At 48.8% G+C, this 18,561-nt stretch overlaps 1 protein-coding gene across 1 annotated transcript in view; it reads right to left on the bottom strand.

Moving 5' to 3' along the window:
• The window catches only part of OTOG (otogelin), a 68,995-nt gene that overhangs the window by 30,501 nt on the left and 19,933 nt on the right, over positions 1-18,561 (bottom strand). The window contains exons 21-29 of the mRNA XM_036258969.1: positions 18,464-18,507; positions 16,881-17,034; positions 8,683-8,790; positions 6,708-6,846; positions 4,929-5,063; positions 4,483-4,629; positions 4,087-4,206; positions 1,995-2,111; positions 1,257-1,413 (exon numbers count right to left, since the gene is read on the bottom strand). Coding sequence (XP_036114862.1) covers positions 1,257-1,413; positions 1,995-2,111; positions 4,087-4,206; positions 4,483-4,629; positions 4,929-5,063; positions 6,708-6,846; positions 8,683-8,790; positions 16,881-17,034; positions 18,464-18,507 — 1,121 coding nt within the window. The remainder of the gene's footprint in view (positions 1-1,256; positions 1,414-1,994; positions 2,112-4,086; positions 4,207-4,482; positions 4,630-4,928; positions 5,064-6,707; positions 6,847-8,682; positions 8,791-16,880; positions 17,035-18,463; positions 18,508-18,561) is intronic.

Here is an 18,561-nt window from a genome sequence, read left to right as displayed (position 1 = left end):
AGCGCCACCCCACAACTCTGGAAAGAGCACTCAGGGTCAGAAGATTGACCTCCTGTGTTGCTATGAGCAAGTAGCCCCTCCTCCCCTGTGGACTCAGAAAATGGAACTAGAAAATTAGGAGATCTCCGAGCCTCTGGTTTCAAGTGTGGACCCAGGGCACCGGTGGTGGAAGGGCCTCAGGGGAAAACGGGCAGAAGAAAGAAGTCGAAGGTCAATTCTGCTCTAGCTTCGTCCTGAGGTCATCCTGCCTGGAGCCCTGGGGCTCGGAACATGCCAGCACCACGTCCTCAGAAAAATGACAGCAATAGCATAGAGCACTCTGCCAAGCGCTTTCCATGCGCTATCGCATTTAAATCTCACAACATCCCGCAAGGTGGGTACAATTCCCCTGACCCCCGATTACAACTCAGCATAAAACGTGCCCCAGGTCATCCTGCTTGGTGGAGCTCCGGTCTGAAACCAGAGAGTCCAGCGCCAGAGCCTGTGTAATAAGCGTAACACCGCAAAGTGAGGTATGTCTGCACCAGAAAGATCACTGGTGTGCAGGAAGAGATAATACATAATTAGTTAATCATTTAAATTTCTACATATTTGGTTTCATCTTTAAAATATGTACTATTGTATCTATTTTATGATATACATGTACACTAATAATATACACAGGCACATGTACCTATATATGCATGTGTGTGTGTGTGCTCAAAATATTTTTACCTGATAAGAGTGTGCAACCAAAAGCATTTGCACACTAACAGTGCCCTAAATATACTGATGCCTTGGGCTGCCTCTGACAGCATGTCTCAGCTGACAAAGGACTTTTACATTCACTATCCCATTTGATCCTCACAATAAACCTGGTGGGATAAGTCTATTCTTTCTCAGATGAGCAAATTGAGCCCCAGAGAAAACAGGTGACTTGTTTGAGGTCACACAGCTCACAAATGGCAGCTCTTGGTCTGGAATCCAGGGTTCCTGACTCCTCTAGAAAAGTGTGTAAGAGCATAGGTGTGCAGCCAGGCCCCACTACTAAACTGTGTGACTTTGAGCATTTTACTTAATCTCTCTCTAACCTGTTTCTTCAACTCTAAAACAGGAATAAACAGTCCTACTTCATAGAGCAGTTGGCGAAGAACTCAATGAATGGCATGAACAAAGCAGTCGGTGCCTGGCACATAGTTAGAACGCAACAAACGCTAGCCAGGGTGATGGTCACCCACAGGCCTGCCCTCAGAGGGGCCCACGCTCCCGACACTCACGGCAGAGACGCGGGGTCCGCCAGTCGATGGCCACCCCGTGCTGGCAGCACTGGTGGGCATAGGCAGACACACTGGCACAGAAGCACTCACAGTCACCGCCCCGGCTGCACCCACATGTGTCCGTCAGGCAGTTTGAGTAAAACCAAGTGACATCAACCTAGAGGAGGTCAGAAGTCAGAGGTCAGAGGACAGATCCTGATTGTTCACTCTGAAGCTTCTCAGCTGATGCCAGTTCACCCTCAGGGAGGAGCAGAAACACGAAAGGACCATAGGATGGGGCGAGCTGCCGGTGCAGGGTCAGGGCCTAAGCCACTGATCGTGAGGCTGGAGGTGTGGCTGAGGAACAGACTGGGCCAGTCTGACAGCTGCCTCCAAGGCCCCGAGGCTGCAGTGCTGAGTACCAGCTTTCCTCTGTCTCCACTGTGGGCAGAACAGGCAGCGGCGATGCCAGGGCACGAGGGGTTTGAGATCACTGTTCAGAAGAACTTCCTGACTAGGAGGAAGAGCCAGGCTGAGATGGACTTGCAAGCACATAGAAGCTCTGTCTGTCGTCTGTCTGTCCTGGGTGGGCTGGGAAACAGGACATGCTGTTTCCTCCCAGCAGGCTGGAGGCAGGGGAATGGCAGAGATGGGTCTCCTCTCTAACTTGGGGTGTCTCTCTCAAGGCACGATGGGATGGGGGTCTTAGAGCAGAGGGGTCCCTAGGTGGAGGAGTGGCCTTGGCTGGGGTCTACTCACCACGGGGTGGCAGGTCTCAAACACCTCGCTGAGCAGGATGCTGCACTCCTTCTTGGCAAACGGTTCTCGGAGAGGATTCAGGACACATGTGTCCCGGGGATCAAGGGCGTCTGGGCACTGAGGGCAAAGGCAGGGGCTGTGGACCTCCCTACCCCCTAAATGCCTGATGTGGTGGACAGACTCTTAGAGTGCCCCTGATCCCCCACCTCCTGGTGTTCACGTGCTTGTATAACCCCCTCCCCTGGAGAGTGGGAGGGACCTAGTGTTAGGGTTTTGTTTAGGCAGGTGACGCCGGCTGGTGCCACCTGGTACCTGGCCCTTTCCCTGTCTGTGGGGACAGACAGAATAAATGTCCTCCCTTTTCTCAGTTGTGAATTCTTTCACAAGCCTGCATCACTGACCTAAACAAAACCCTAACACCTAGAACTTGCTTAAAATCACCAGAAGACAGCGAAGGTGATGGACAGATGTGGTTAGAGTTGGTGACTGCATGATTGTGCTGCATCACTTGTACGGCCCGTCCTGCCGAAGTCTCTCCCTCGCTGGCTGCGAGGAAGCCGGAAGCCATGGTGGGGAAGCTCACCTGGCAGGAAGGGTGGCTGATCTCTAGCAGCTGAGGGTCCTCTCTGGACAACAGCCAGCAAAAAATCTCTGAAGCTCTGTTTTGCAGTTGCACGGAACTGACTGCTGTCCACAACCCTGTGAGTGGACGGGGAAGCGGACCCGCCCAGCCCCCCCTCGCAGTGAAAGCCCAGCCCTGGCTGATGGTGTTCACTGCAGCCCACGGCGCCGGAGGCAGACGACAGAGCAAGCCGTGCCCTGACTCCTGGCCCACAGAAACACATCGTATGTGTGGACGGCTGACTGCTGTGTAGTCTGTGGTGATGTTGCTGCACAGCTACAGATAATTAATATGATGTCCTGATGTCTGCTGAACCTCCTCCCTCAGGCCTACATTGTTACTACAGCCCCCCAGGGAGTGCCCAAGGGAAGTAGCAAGAAAGAAATAGCAGTGGCGGGACGGGGTGATCGGAGGGAGTAGAAAAGGTTAGACTCCCACCCATTCTCCAGAATGAGAATGGGGTAGAGCACACCTTTCTGAGCTGTGAGCACAGCCTTGTCCCCGTTTAGGACTGCACCGAGCTCCAGGCCATGACTAACAGCTCTCTGGAACCCAATCTACATAGGCTTATCTCGGTCTGCTCCCCAACAGAGAATTAAGTGGCTAAGATTACTCAGTCCAGGAAAGGCCAATTATGTAACACTGATCACCACTCTCCACTGCGGCACCATGGCAGACATAACTAATCAACCACAGTTTTCCTTCCAGCTGAGCCTGGCACAAGTCTTAGATAGTTCTCAACACAGCATCCCTGGCAGCTCCTTCCCACTGGTCAGAGTTGTCACATGAGGTGAAATTTATTCACCAAACCTCTCCTGGCACAGCCTCTTCACAGAGGATCCTGAGAAGAGGGGACTAAAGGTTACCCAACAAGTCCCTGGATGATCCAAGACAAGAGCCCAGGCTTGGTGCTCACAGCTTGGCAGCCTCAGCCAGACATTTCCCAAACTTTTGGGACACCCCCTCTTCTGCCCCCGCTAACGTTGTTCTCCCTTTCCAGGGCTCTTCTCTCCGATACATGTATCCTTCCAAATTTGTCCTATCCTTTAAGTACCACACTAGTCCCACCTCCCTCAGGAAGCCTTCTCTGATTGCCTCAACCCACATGGGTCTCTCTTGGCTTCTCGTCTGTGCCAGACCTAGTGCCAGGCGCTGGGGGCACAGAGGTGGGCAAGATGGTCATACTCAAGCTTCACCTTCCTAGGACAGAGATTTTTTCTCCTTCTCGGTCCCCACCCTCCCGCTGGAGCCTGGTCCAGGGCAGGTTTGCAGAGCGATGTGTGAGATGGGATGGTGGGTGTCCTTGGGCCATAGGATAGTCTAGGCCAGGGAGGCAGCGCAGAGGCTGAGGGGACCGTTGCAGGAGCAGCCTCACCCCAATGTCCCTTTCCCCTGACCTGGGCCAGGTTCTCTCAGTGCTGGCCAGGGCCCAGCTGGGTGAGGGAGTCAGCCAGCTAGGGGAGGCTTTACCTCCAGTGCAGCCCAGCTGCTGCCAAATTCCTGGGGGTTAGTTAACTCTAAGTTCTCCGGAGTCCTCATCTCGTTGACGGTTTTTAAGTCAAAGTTCCCACAGAGTCCTGCCAGCTGGCCCTGGAAGAGGGGAGGACACCACGTCAGCTGCAGGCTTGCCAGGGGCGAGCCACAGGCAGAGGGGTCCCAGAGCCCAGCTGTCTGTTATGAACCCAGAAGTGACTGCTGGGGTCACAGTCTGAAGAGGAATAGGAGAGGGGTCAGAGGAGAAGGGGTGGGCGAAGGCAGGACAGAAGGCTCCCTCGTAACGGTATAGCTCACCCTCAGACATCCAGGGCCTTGGCTCAGCCCAGGCAGGAGCAGAGGCCCCTTGAGGGTCACTACCCATGTGAGTACCTGCCACTGTGGCCCAGCCTGAACGTGCACCGTGGTCCTCTGGTCCCATAAGAGGGTGATGTGCTCCCGTGGGAAGTGCACCAGCGTGAAAAACCCTGCTCGCCACGTGTGGACTTCCTGCTTCTCATCTAGGAAGCTCTCAGGACTCTAGGGGGACAGAGATGGTCACTCCTGAGGCCAGAGTGTCACCCCGCACCTGGGGCAGCTGAGCCTGGCGACAAGTCACTACTCCGCCCCGGGACCTCACCAACTCCTATGCCTCCCTCACGGCATGACATTGACCTCTAAGTTCCTGGCCCTGGCCAAGGAATTCAGTCTGAGCTGCTGACTCAGGAGCTCCCAGAGAAACTGCGGTGGTAAAGAAACCAGCCCTCAGCCCTCGTCTGCCCCCAGCCCCCGCTAACCTGCAAACTGTCCCTACAACCTTCACCTGCACCAGGCCTTACGGGGTTTCCCGAGTCGTCATCAAAGATGATGAGTGAGTTTCCAACGCTGATGGAAATAAATTTCCTGCAGATGATGCCGGAGCTGTAGCAGTTCACATTTTCCACGATCACAGAGAAGCTGAAATCTGATGTGCTCTGAGGAGAAAACAAGTTGGTTTAGTGAAACCAGAGAGAGAAGGGTTCTGCCGAGAGGCATGTGAGCTCTGAAGTGGTTTTCAATCCACCTCTACTTCCTAGCTGTGTGACTTTGGGCAACCTAGTTCAGTTCTCTGAAGCTCAATCTCTTTTGGGGGGCACTTTGTGCACTGTTTAGCTTATAGTGACTCTCCAAAAAGTATCTGATGAATGAATGAATGGACGAATGAATGAATGGATGAATGAATCTATAATAGGATGATGGGTGTGGGGGAAAGGGCACTGTCTCACATACAGTGATAATGGTAGAATGGTAGTACAAGCCTTTCTGGAGGTCAATTTATAGTCATTAAACAGCATTTTACAGGTACATATTTTTTATAGCAATTTCACTTCTCAAAGTCTAGAGGTACATCCACAAAAGTATTCACTGAGCATTGAAATATTGACAACAACCTAAATATCCATCAATGGGGGAATAATAAAACAAACTAGAGCAATAGGAATAAGAAAGAAAGAAGTATATGACTATATGATATAATGTTCAAGGTATACTGTTAAATTGAAAAAAAAACCAAATTGTACAAACAAATTGTACAAATCTAGCCACATAAACTAAACAAAATGTGTGTGTGTGTGTGTGTGTGTGTGTGTGTGTGTATCTGAGAGAGAGAGAGAGAGAGAGAGAGAGAGAGAGAGAGACTCATGGAAAATGATCTTGTAGGATTCACACCTGACTTAGGAACAAGGAATGAGAACAGAAAAGATGTGAAGAGGAATATTTGTTTTTAATATGTGCTTTTATATAGTTTTAAATGTTAGTGAAGAGTGTATATTAGCTTTGAAATTTAGAAATTAAAGTGGGGTCTGTGGAGTTATTGAAATTGTGTGCCTGCCCCATAGACAGGACTCACTCCATAAAAGATTGTCATGATTATTGTTATTACTGTTATATAATGACATCAGCCCTCAGCAAAACCAAGGTCCCCTGGAGTGTCTCTGGCACTGTCCCACCGTCCCTGCTGGTACACTTTTCTCCTTCTGGAGGGATCCTGCTTCTACTGTGCCCCGCCCTCAGCACCATCCTCTTCCTCCCGGCGAGCTGAAGGCCTACACGGGACTCCTTAAGCACGCCAACTCTCCAGTCAGAGTTCTCGGTTCAAACCCAACCCAGCTCTGCCACCGCCTAGCTGTGTGACCTTGGGCAAGACACCTAACTCCCCCAAGCCCAAGTTGCTACATCTATAGCATGGGGTCCAAGACTCTACCTCGTAGGGCTGCTGTGAGAAGTAAGTAAAATAATCCACACAAAAAATTGCTCAGTAGACCACTAGGATATAAAGAAAGCTCAAAAAGCATTAGCTCTTACTACAGACAGTACAACATGGGGACCCAGTGGGACAAACGCCAACAGTGGGTGGACAGGCTGAAATATTTCAAGACTAGTGAGTTCTGTCCAGCCTCTAGCTTGCTCCCTCAGCATTTCTTTCAGCCCCTGGATAGCCACACCCTAGGGCCTAGATCCCCGGCCACACAATTAGCATCAGACTGGAGTGCAGAGCATCACCCAGCCCTGACAGGTCTGCAGCTTCAGCTGCCCTGAGTCCCCATGGAGCCAGTCAGGCAGACACATCCAGAGCTCACCTTGACCAGGTGCACTTTGCATGCACCCACGAAGTCAAACGGGAGTCCATCAAACGTGCGGTAATGCCGGTCGCCATAGGCCGTGCAGGTGGCGGCGCAGGGGTGGAGCGCACACTGGAAGGAGCCTTGTTGGCACAGGCTGAAAGACACGCACTCGGACCAGCTCACAGGGCACCCCACCCCCACTCTGAATATCCTGGACAGAGACACTGCCTACCGAGCTCTTACTGTTTACCCCTGGGCAAACATCCTCAGCCTTCCACAGAAGCCTGGAGGGAGGAGTGTAGGTCTCTACTTTATGCAGGAGACACAGCCATTGGAGCACACAGTCTGTGCACACTCACATGTGCACACATTCATTGCAGTGAAAGGAACCTCTGAGTCTAGAAGACTCTCCTCGGCCCACAAGAAACAGGGTTCCAGATAGCTGAGCAGCTGGAAAGGGCTCGTACAGAACACACTCATCTGTGAAACAACAGACCAGGAGCCAATACCCTGGCCTGACACAGGCTCTTGTGCCCAGCCTGACCCCTCTGGACAGTCACTGGGATGTGCTGTGGGACCAGGACAGGACGTGGGTGGGAGGCTCCACTGGAATGAGCTGAGGCCTCCTGGTCCTGCCTCCTTCCCCTCCCGGTCTTAGTCCTACTGTTCAAGCTGACACGCTTTGGTCATTGACCAGGGAGCTGCAGGAGCCAGGGCTCAGGGCTCCTGAGATGCCCCCTGGCCCTGGCCCTGGCCCCTGGGGCAGTGACAGGGCGGCCTCCGTCCTGCAGGCACATTGAGAGCTGGAGGAGCGCCTGGACTCTCAGAGCCCTGGGAAGCCCCGCCTGGGCCTCCTCAGGGGTGCGAGGCCAAGGGCAGTGCCTGCGGCTCTGTCTGCCCCCAGGGGTGCTCTCTGTGCCTGGAGCCTCTGAACGCTGGCGGTGGTGGCCGCAGTAGGAGCTGCCCGGCCTGGGAGGCACGGGTTGAGAGGCTTCATTGATTGTGGGGAAGTTGTAAGACCTTTGGAGGGGTCATTGGCGTAATTACAAAACTGGGGAGACTCTTGGCTCTCCCAGAAGCAGAGGATAGGTAGAAATTAGAAAAATAAGTTGCTTAAAAAAGAACCACTTCTAGGAGCTGAGCCTTTGGATGGTAAGTTAATGTGAGTTAGGCCCAGCAGCAGGGGAAGCCTGGGGGCTGTTTAGGAGGTTGACCCACTTCCCACACCCTACTGCTTGACCCAGCGCCGGTCCTACAGAACTGCTTCACCTATCTGTTTCTGTAGAATCAAACCAGGTGCACTCACTCTCACATATGTATACTTCAACTGTTAATGTACATATTATATGAAAATATATTTAGATATATACTCACTTTCATATGTAAGCACATAAATATTCATAGGAAAACACAAGTGCACATTTACACATGTATATTTGTGCACATGTAAATATAAATTTATATCCCAATGCACACATACTTTCACACACTTTGTACATACATGTCCCCACATACTAAATGAATACATATTCACAGATGTATATAAACATACCTGCATACATACACAAATTTATAATTGTATATATTCACTAACATATTCAGGTTTATGAATGCCCACTTATTCATATACATGCACTTTCATGTACATTCACATATGCACTCTCTGCATTTGTTATTTCTGCCCACATTTACACATTTATATAAATATGCAAACACATCATCATGGTTACAAATATGCATGTATACACATTCATATACATGTCCGAACAAATCACATTTATGTAAATATTCACAAAAAACACCCCTACCAATTCTTTCTATGCAGACACTTGTACATGTAGGCAAACCCCTACATAACACACACAAACACACAACATGAATATGAACATGATAGAGGAGCATGCTAAACTGTGCTCATGATCCTGCATCCCATATCCACCCTCACCCCACCCCTGGTAAAAGCTAGAGTCTGGATGGGGCCCTCACTTACCAGGTATGGCAGGGAGACATGACCTGGTCCCCAGGGAAATACTCCTTCCCCTTCCAAGTACATGGGCACTCCTCTGGCAGGAAACACGCATCCCCGTGTCTGAGTAGGCTATAGGGACACAGCAAGCAGGTGGTCAGGAGGGCACCCTTCCCATTTCCACCTGTGGAGGACCCTGCAACCACATGGATACCCTAGGGTGGCTCTCAGCATTTATCCTAGAAGAGGCGGACCATGTACCCACTGCCATCCTGCCCAGTGGGGTGCAGTAGTACCTTGATAACAGGAAACACCAGACACAGACTTGGACCAGCTTGGAAGTCTCTGCCCTTCATCATGAAGCAAGGCTAAGCTCTACCAGCCACGTCCCCAGCCAGGCTGGATGGCAGCTGCCCCTAAGCACTAGCCGTATACTAATAAACAGACCATGGACATGGGCATTGACCCTCCTACTCACATTGCTCATGGAGCAACCAGTGGGCCTGCACTGAAAGAAATGTTAAATGAAATTTTTCAGGAAGATGGAAACTTAGCTCCACATGAAGGAATGAAGGGTTCAAAAATGGAAAATGTATTGGTAAACATAAATAATTATTTCTTGATTTCTTTAAGAGAGAACAGCATTGAGAACAAGTTTTATGTCAATGAATTGTGGAATTTATAACATATACAAAAGTAAAATGTATGACAGTAATAAGAATGAGATGAAAGTATACAGTTACAAGTATTCTACATAGAGTGGTAAAATACTAATTGTGGTAAGCTGATAAATGAAAGGTACATATAATCTCTAGAAAAACTCCAAAAATACCAAGATATATAGTTTAAAATTAATAAAGGAGATAAAAGACAATACTGGAAAATAACCTAAATTAAGGCAGAAAAGTAGGAAAAACAAAGAACAATGGAACAGATAATAACAAGATGGTAGTATTGAATCTAATCAAATTGCACTAAATACAAATGCATAAATCCTCCATTAAAAAGGGAGAAACTGTAACATCAGCTGAAAAAGCAAGACCTAACTATATTCTGTTTACAAAAGACATAATTGAAATATACAAGCAGAGATAAGATAAAAGCAAAATGGGGGGGGAGGGGGATACCATGCAAAGTCCAGTTGTAAGAAAGATGGAGTGGCTATATTAACATCAAACAATGTAGACTTCAAGACAAGTAGCATTAACAGCAACAAAGAGGGATATTTCATGATAATAAAAGAGTCAATTTATCAAGAGACCACAAAAATCCTAAATGGGCATGCACCAAGTAATAAAGCCTGGAAAAAAAACTAAAAAAACCAGAAGCAAAATCTCATAGAACTAACAGGAGAAAGAGACAAATCCACAATTATAGTTGAAGATTTCAACACTCCACTCCATTGATGATAGAATAGGCAAAATAAATCATCAGAGATGTAAACAACCTGAACAACTCTAACAATGCTCTCAACCTAATTGACAATTAAAGAACTCTCTATCCGATGACAGCAGAATGCACATTATGTTCAAGCATACATGGGAAGTTTACCAAGAAAGCTATATTCTGTACCATAAAAAAATAAAATAAATTTCAAAGACTTGAAATCATACAAAGTATATTCTCTGATCACAGTGAAATTAAATTAGAAAGCAGGAACAAACAGATATAAGGAAACCTCTAAATACACCAAAATTTAGTAACATTTCTAAATAACCTATAAAACAAAGAGGAAATCACAGAATAAATGAAAAAATATTACAACAAAAACACATTGTATCAAAATTTATAGAGTGCAGCTAAAGCAGTGCTTACAGGGAAATTTTTAGCTTTAAATGTTTGTTTTAGAAAATAAGAAAGAATACAATAAAATATCTAAACAAAAATAAGTTCAAATTAAATTCAAAGTAAGTAGTAAGAAGAAAATAATAAAAACAAGAACAGTCCTGGCCAGTTTAGCTCAGCGGTTAGAGCCTCGGCCTGTAGACCGCAGAGTCCTGGGTTTGGTTCCCGCTAAGGGCATATACCTTGGTTGCAGTTTGTCCCCGACCCTGGTTGGGGTTGTGTGGGTGGTAACCAGCCTATGTGTCTTTCTCACATTGATGTTTCTCTCTCTCTCTTCCTCCCTCTCTCCCTCCCACTCTATCTGAAGATAAATGCAAGAAAATATCCTTGGGTGAGAATAAAAAATGTTTTAAAAAAACAAGAGCAGAAATAAGTAAAATAGAAAACAGAAAATCAATAAAACCAGAAGTTGGTTCTTTGACAAGATCAATAAAATTGACAAACCTCCTGATAGACTGGATAGTAAAAAAATAATAATAAATAAATAAATAGCCCTGGCCAGTTTGGCTCAGCAGTTAGAGCACCAGCCAATGGACCAAAGAGTCTTGGGTTTGATTGTGGTCAAAGGCATGTGCCTTGGTTGTGGTTCGATCCCTGCCCTGGTCAGGGTCATATCGGAGGCAACCAGTCGATGTGTCTCTCTAACATCAATGTTTCTCTCTCTCCCTTTTTCCCTCCCTCCCACTCTATCTGAAAATCGATGGAAAAATATCCTCAGGTGAGGACTGATAAATAAATAAATAAGTGAAAGATTCAAACACCAATATCAGGAACAAAGAGAAGACAGCACTGCCAACTGTACAGGTATTAAAAGGAAAGTAAGGTGATATTTGTACAATGTTAAGCCAATAAATTTGATGACAGTGGACAACAATGACATCAAATGCTTATGAATAAATCCAGCAACAAATGTGCAAAGACCTTCATGTGAAAACTGAAACATGGCTGAGAGAAATTAAGAAGACCCCATAAATGAATCGATAATACCATGTTTGTGCATTGGAAGGCTCTCTAGTGTGAAGATGTCAGTTCTCCCCAAATTAATAGATTTAACACAATCCCAATCAAAATTCCAGAGGCTTTTTGGTAGAAATTAACAAGCTGCTTATAAATTTGCATGGAAATGCAAAGACCTAGAAGTGCCAAAAAAACCTGAAAAAACAAGGACATTGGAGCACTATCACTTTCTGATTTCAAGACATAGTACAAAGCTTTAGAAATCAAGACAGTGTGATACTGACCTAAAGATAGAAAAATAGATCAATGAAACCAAATAGAGAGTCCTAAAATAGATCCACATTTATCCAGTCAATTGATTTTTCACAAAGGTGTCAAAGCAATTCAACAAGGAGAGGAACATCTTCTTCTTTTTTTTTTTTTCCAAATGAGGCTAGAACCACTAGATATCCATCAGAGGAAAATAAAATCAAACTTGACTCCATTTTACAACATATATAAAATGTAATCATTTTGATAGCTTATAGACTCAATGTAAAGCTAAAATTGTAAAGCTCCTATAAGGAAAATAGGGGAATATCTTGGCAACCTTGGAGCCAGCAAAGATTTCTTAAGACACAGACAGCACTAATCATAGAGAAAGAAATGACAAATTAGATATCATCAAAATTTAAAACTTCTGTTCATCAGAAGCCTTTAGACATATTAAAACACATTAAGTAAATAAACAGGCAAACCACAGACTAGAAGAAAATGTTTGCAATACAAGTATCAGACAAAGGGCTTGCATCTGGCATATATAAAGAACTTCCACAGTTCAATTTTAAAAATCGGCCAAACAAAAAATGGGCAAAAGACTTGAATGGACACAAAGGAAAATATACAAAAAGCACATGAAAAAGTAGTCATTATTAATCGTTAGAGAAATACAAATTAAAACCATAATGAGCTATGACTATGTTCTCCCTAAAATAACAAAAATGAAAAAGACAGAAAACTCCAAGTGTCAGGGAGAAGGTGCTGCAGCTAACACTCTTGAAGTGAGAGTATAAAATTGTACACATGCTTTGGAAAATAGTTTGGCAGTTTCTTACATAGTTAAACATAAATCCACCCTAGGGTCAATGCCATGCGTTCGTGTTCATCCATGAGAAAGATGTAGCAGCCTTTTCCAAAATAGCCCCAAACTGGAAACAAGCCAAATAGCCATCAACATTTGAGGGATAAATGAATCACTGTACATTCATACAATGGAATACTGAGCGATAAAAAGAAACAAACTACTGGAAAATGCAACAATGTGGATCAACCTCAAAAACATATACTAAGGAAAGGAAGCCGGAACACTGTATGATTCCAGGTGGTGGAGGTCTAGAGCAGGCTGAGTCCATCTATGCCGAAATGAAGAATACCGATGGGGGTGGGGGAGGGACCACCTGGGAAAAGGCATGGGGCATGAGGGAATTTGTTTAAGTGACAGAGGTGTTCTATATTTTGAGAGCGCTATGGGCTACAAGAGAGTATACATTTGTCAAAGCTCAGTGAACTGTATACTTAGAATCTGTGAGTTTTACTGCATAGAAATTAGGCCTCACTTTTTAAAAATTAAAAGAAAAACAAAAACAGAAAAAAACAAAAAAATTAAAAGAAAAACAAAAACAAAACCCAAAGCTGTTTGGAAGCTCCATATTTAAGGAAAACCCACCATTTTCTTGAGGAATCCCCCAAACGTCAGTCAGTTTCTTTACTTTGTTTGTTTGGTTGTTTTTCTCTTGGCCCAGCCAATTATCAAGGAAGAATTCTCTTTTCACTATGGCCCGGGATGCAAAAGCTTTGATGCCACCAACCTGGGAACCAAGCTGGGGAGGCTGGGGTCCCCGCAGGCTTTCATTTAATCTCCCAGTTTTCACTCTGTCTCTCATCCTTCCTGGTTCCTCCAAGATCAAAGCCTCTGATTTGGTTTCTCTAGAAACCACCTTTCTCCTGCTGGACGGTGCTAGGCGGTCACAGGCCCCAGAGGGTGGGGAAGGCGGCCAGTGGAGTAACTGCTCCTTACACAGACTTGCAACTCCTCCCCCGGCTCCCTCCTACCACCTCACCTGCGATTCCTGGAGCCTCCTGTTCCTAAAGCTGTCAGCACGAGGCAGCTCCTGTGTGCCAGCATCGGCTGTCAACCTCTGCTCTGCAAGGTCATTTTCTACACATCCGCCCTCGCTCCCTCTCCAAGAATGATTGGCCCATCGTGCCACTGGCCTCCCACTGCTATTCTCGGTCCCTGGGGATCTGCACTTTATTTACTCCTTCACCAACATTTCATTGTGATTGTGGGAGGAAGCAGGGGAAAAGTTTGTGCTTAATCCAGTGTTTTTCTCAAAGCCACTTAACCGTTCTAAGCCTCTATATTTTTATATGTAAAACGGAAATAATGACGCCTTCCTCTCAAGGTCATGATGGGAATTCATTATAGACCTGGCCCACTGCCCGTCGCTGGGTAGACATAGTACTATTGTTTTCATCCCCTCCTTTCCCATAATTGCATCAGACACCAGGAGTGGGCTGGCTCAGTGCCTTCCACCCTCAGCTCTGGGCCCGTGCTCTAGATGCTTCATTAGAGGTCTTCCTGGCCACCCACCATCCTTTGCCCCTTCCCAGCCCTCGGCAGACCTGCCGGCATCCCTGAGCATCTGCTTTGTGCCCACCACAGAGAGGAGTATGCAAAGGCTTGGAGCTTTGGCCTCTGTCTTCAAGGTGCCCTCGATCTGTGGAGCACCCTTTCCTTAACTGTTCAAGGGCCCTCTTGTTCCAAGCCCCCTCTCACGGGACATCAGTAAATGCATGGGAGACAATACTGTCTGCCCACACTGAGTGCTTACTCTGTGCCACTATACAGATGAAGAAACTGGGCTTCAGGGGCTAACTAACTCACCCAGTAAGCAGTGAAATCAGGATTCAAGCCTGACTCGACTCCGTGCTCCTAACCATTGTGCTAGACTGCCTAGTGGCCCTTGGAGCAGCACAGACAGCCTCAGTGGCCCCTGCAGTGGCCCAAGGTCCTTTGCAGCAATACGCAGCATCCAGAGATTCTTAGAAACACTATGGAGAGAGGCATTGGGGTCAGGAGGCTCAAAGGGTCCCCAACGGGGGTTGTTAGGACAGTACTTGGGCATCACAGGGAACCTTATCCCAGCTCCCAGGAGGATGTTCTGAGATGCTAGGAAATGCCTGCCTTTTCTTTACAAGTTGAGACTGTAATCACTTCCCTCTGACAAGCCCCTTGGAAGGCAGAGCAGCTCCTCACAGGACATCTGATACGGCCCATGAGCCACGAGGGCAAGTACCCCTAGAGGCGACGGGGGTTGTGAAGGGGAAGGAACGAATCTCGGGGAGCACTCCTGTGCAGTGCCGGCTCCTTGCAGCCACTGTCTCATTTAAATCCCATGAGAACCCTGCACAGTTCACTACCCTCAATTCACAGAGGAGCAAACCCAGGCTCGGAAAAGTTAAGTGATGTCACATAGCTAGTAACAAACATTAAGCCCTCTGGACTGTGGTGTTCTTGGCACGGCTCCAGGACCTGGACTGACCTGTGAAAGGCCTGGAGCGGAAGAGGAGGATGTGGGTACTGCTCTGCTCAGACGGGTCCTGCCAACAGCCAGCCTGGCCTTACAGATGAGAAAGCTGATGCCCGAGTGGCATGGAAACCGTCAAAGGTCACCCAGCGCATTAGAATCTTCCCATCCTATCCAAAGGGGACTTCAGAGCCTGGGGATTGAAAAGGGAACCCCACTCTGGCTTCTGATATCTTCTGAGTTAAATGAATCCCTAGTGTTGGGCAGTGCTTTGGACCTTGCTACTCAAAGTGTGGTCCCCAAACCAGTAGTTCCAGTGAATGCCGGGAGCTTGCTGGAAACGCAGTCTCGAGTGGAGATCCGTGTGCACAGTTACCTCTGAGCAGCACACACAGCCCTAGAGACCCCAAAGCACAAAGAAACTCACTGACTCCTCCACTCCCCAGACCCCTCTGGGAGGGAGCCCTCAACCCTCCTGTTACAGCTGAGGACCTGCTCAGAGAGGCCACATGCTGAGTCGCTGGCAGAACCGAGCCCAGTTCTCCCAGTCCCGCCCACCTCTCCCAGCTTCACCTTGCCTGTGGCCTTGCCACCATGCTTGGCAGTGACCGGCCCTCTGCTCCTGACCCCAGAGGCCCTGGTTCTCCCTGTCCTCAGGCCAAGAGGCAGGCTGTACACACCAGGACAGTGCCACAGAGGCCTTCAGTGACAGACACCCTTCACAAGCTCCTCTGGTGCCTAAGTGACAGCAGGTGGTAGTTGGCCTAGGATCCTGTGCAGGTTCTTGAGATCTCACAAGGTTTCTTGTGGATGCCCTGGCTGGGGAAGGGGCAGGCTCATAACCCACACTGTGAGCTCTGTGCAGGGGGCCAGGCCTGGGCCTCACAGAGCCAGCTCACTCTAGTCAATGGACAGGGTTTGGAGTAAGCAGAGCTGAATTTGAGTCATGGTTCCCAGGGCAGACCATCTCCCTCCATCCTGCCCCTGCCCTCAATTTCTTCATCTGTAAAATGGGAATAATGATCCTTCCCTCCTTTCTTCTAGGGATGCTCTGAGATCGAAAGGGACAGCAAAGCTCCAACTGACTACCTCTTTCCCACCCTAGAAGCCCTGATATCAACGCCCCCACTTCCCTTGGCTGTCAGGCCTGGCCCAGGACTGCCAGCTGACCACCGATCTTTGCACAGGCTGAAGGACAAGCCCTGCAATGCCAAGTCAATGCCCAAACCCGAAGCAAGACCAGCATCAGGAGTGAGAACTGGCAGACCTGGGCGAGGGGCCTGCAGCCACCTCAGTGCACAGAGTGCCCATGAGGCAACCCACAAAACGCAGCTCATGTGGATGTCACAGTTTTAAAGGGATGCAGGGTGGGGCCTTTCTTTTTCGAGGATTACAGGGGCACCAACCTGTCACTTGAGGGTTCTGGTCAGATTTTTGCGGGGAAAGAGGTTGAGAACTGAAACAAGGGTTTCTTCCCTCATGGCCTTGAACCCAGTGGACCTCTAGAACCTGCCACACAGCCCACTCAGTGCTCAACTTTAGTTTAATCCTCACAACAGCCTGTTGAGTGCTAGGTATTACTATTATTCCCATTTTATAAATGAAAAACTGAGCCTCAGAGAGGCCAGGCCCTTCCTTATCCAAGGTTGCATGTTGGTAATAAGCAGGGACAGGTAGAATCGCGTCAGGCTGGCTCCCCAGGCTCCTGCTCTCTCTCAGACTCCTCACTGGCCGTTATGTCGTCACAGGCCAGCCTTGGCCATGTCTGTCTGCAAGGCTGTGTGAGGTTCTCACTGACCCTCGTTCCGTCTCGGTCACAGAGTGGGAGACCATGGCAACACAGATACCCACCCTTGGGGACAGGCACAGCCTGAGAGACAGGGGCCACGCACTGGCACACTCAGGTTCAGCAGCTGCTGCTCACACGTCCTCTCTCTGCTCAGCTCGGGGTCGGTGTGCAGGTCACTGCAGTTCACGAAGACCTGGCCCGCTGGGCAGGCAGCAGCTGAAAGAGGAGAGGGTGGGTTCTGGAAGGAGCTTGGGGACTCCGCAGGATGCCTGGAGCACCTGGGCCTGGGGTTGGGCTCCTGGACAGCAGGGTTAGCCAGGGAGACAGGGGGACCCAGGATCTGGGAGACTCGTGTGCAGGGGAAGATGGGGCTCTGACGCTTTTTGGGCCCCGGCTTCTCCTAAGGCTTCCTTGGGTTCCCAGATGCATGTCACAGGGAGAGGGAGGGACGTGTGGAGTCACACAACAGGGCACCCCCGCAGCTACCAGTGCCCGCTACTGGGCATGTCCTCCCCACCTGGTGCTGCTCCGGGCCCTTCACATGTGGTTCTTATTTCATCCTGCAGCAGCTCTGCAGGTGTTCTTAACCCCATTTCCCCGTGTAATGGAAAGAAGCCATTTCTGCTTGCAAAAGGCATGGTAAAGGTGAGAGGAAGCGCCCCAGAGGGACTAGGAGAGGAGCCAGAAATTGGGTAGCCATGCAGGGTGGCAGGGTGGCCAGAGGGCTTGTAATGACAGGATGTCAGTTTTCCATTACCCACATTTCTGTGACATCAACCCTCTCTCTCTCCCTGGGCCTCCAGCCAAATTGGCCATGCACACTCACACCTGTGCAAGTGATCTTTAGGATGCAGCAGAGAGAAAGGAAGAGCCCCAGGAGATGAAATGAAAGTCCCAAAGAGGCAGAAACCTGAAGCCAGAACCAATAAAAGGAAAAGACCTTCAGGAATATACCTGAAACACGGGGAGAATGTAGGAATCTAGGTTGTGTACAAAGAGTTAACAAAGGCTCAGAGAAGTGAAGTGAGTTACCCAGGACTGCACAGCTAGTGAGTGCTAGGCAGGCTTTGAACCCAGACCGCCTGACTCTGGAGGCCCTGCTTTTGGCCACCTGCCATATTCTCTGATCCCCTCTGTGAGGATCTCCATCCTTAGTGGACTCCTCTGCCCCAAGAGCTCCTCCCTGAAGACTCCACCCCTCTGTTCTACCACCTCCAAGCCCCTCACAGGCTGACCCACCACCGTGCCACCTCACCCCCATCTTCATTGCCTGTGACCCCAGCATCTAGCACTCCACTGGACTGAGAGTCAGCCTCAGACCGAGGACATCTGGGACCCAGGGGAGGAAGAGGGACAGTCCAGACACCCAGCCGGTTGCCTCTGGGAGAGACAGAGTCTCCGCCTGTCCTAGAGAAGCAGGAAGGACAGCCACTAGGGTGGGGCTGAGCTGGGACAGGACTTCTGGATGCCACCCTCTGAGCTGGAGTCTTTTCTGAAGGACAAGGAATATAGAGGGCTCAGTGTAGGGCAAGATCGGGGGTGGCCTCTCCCAGTCCAGTTGTGTCCTTGAGCGTCCCCCTCTCCTCTCCGTTACCCCACCGCCATGGAAGAGGCAGAGAGCCCCCTCCCTTCCAGTCCCCCTTACCTGGGGCTCTGCTGTCACAGCTCATGACTCCATCTTTGCAATGGCTGCAAGGAGAGAGAGAGGCCCTGGGATCAGCTGACCCAGTCACTGCACAGCCC

This window comes from Molossus molossus, unplaced genomic scaffold, assembly GCF_014108415.1.
Source record: "Molossus molossus isolate mMolMol1 unplaced genomic scaffold, mMolMol1.p scaffold_m16_p_13, whole genome shotgun sequence".
Taxonomy (NCBI): Eukaryota; Metazoa; Chordata; class Mammalia; order Chiroptera; family Molossidae; genus Molossus; species Molossus molossus.
This window is presented reverse-complemented; position numbering and strand designations above follow the sequence as displayed.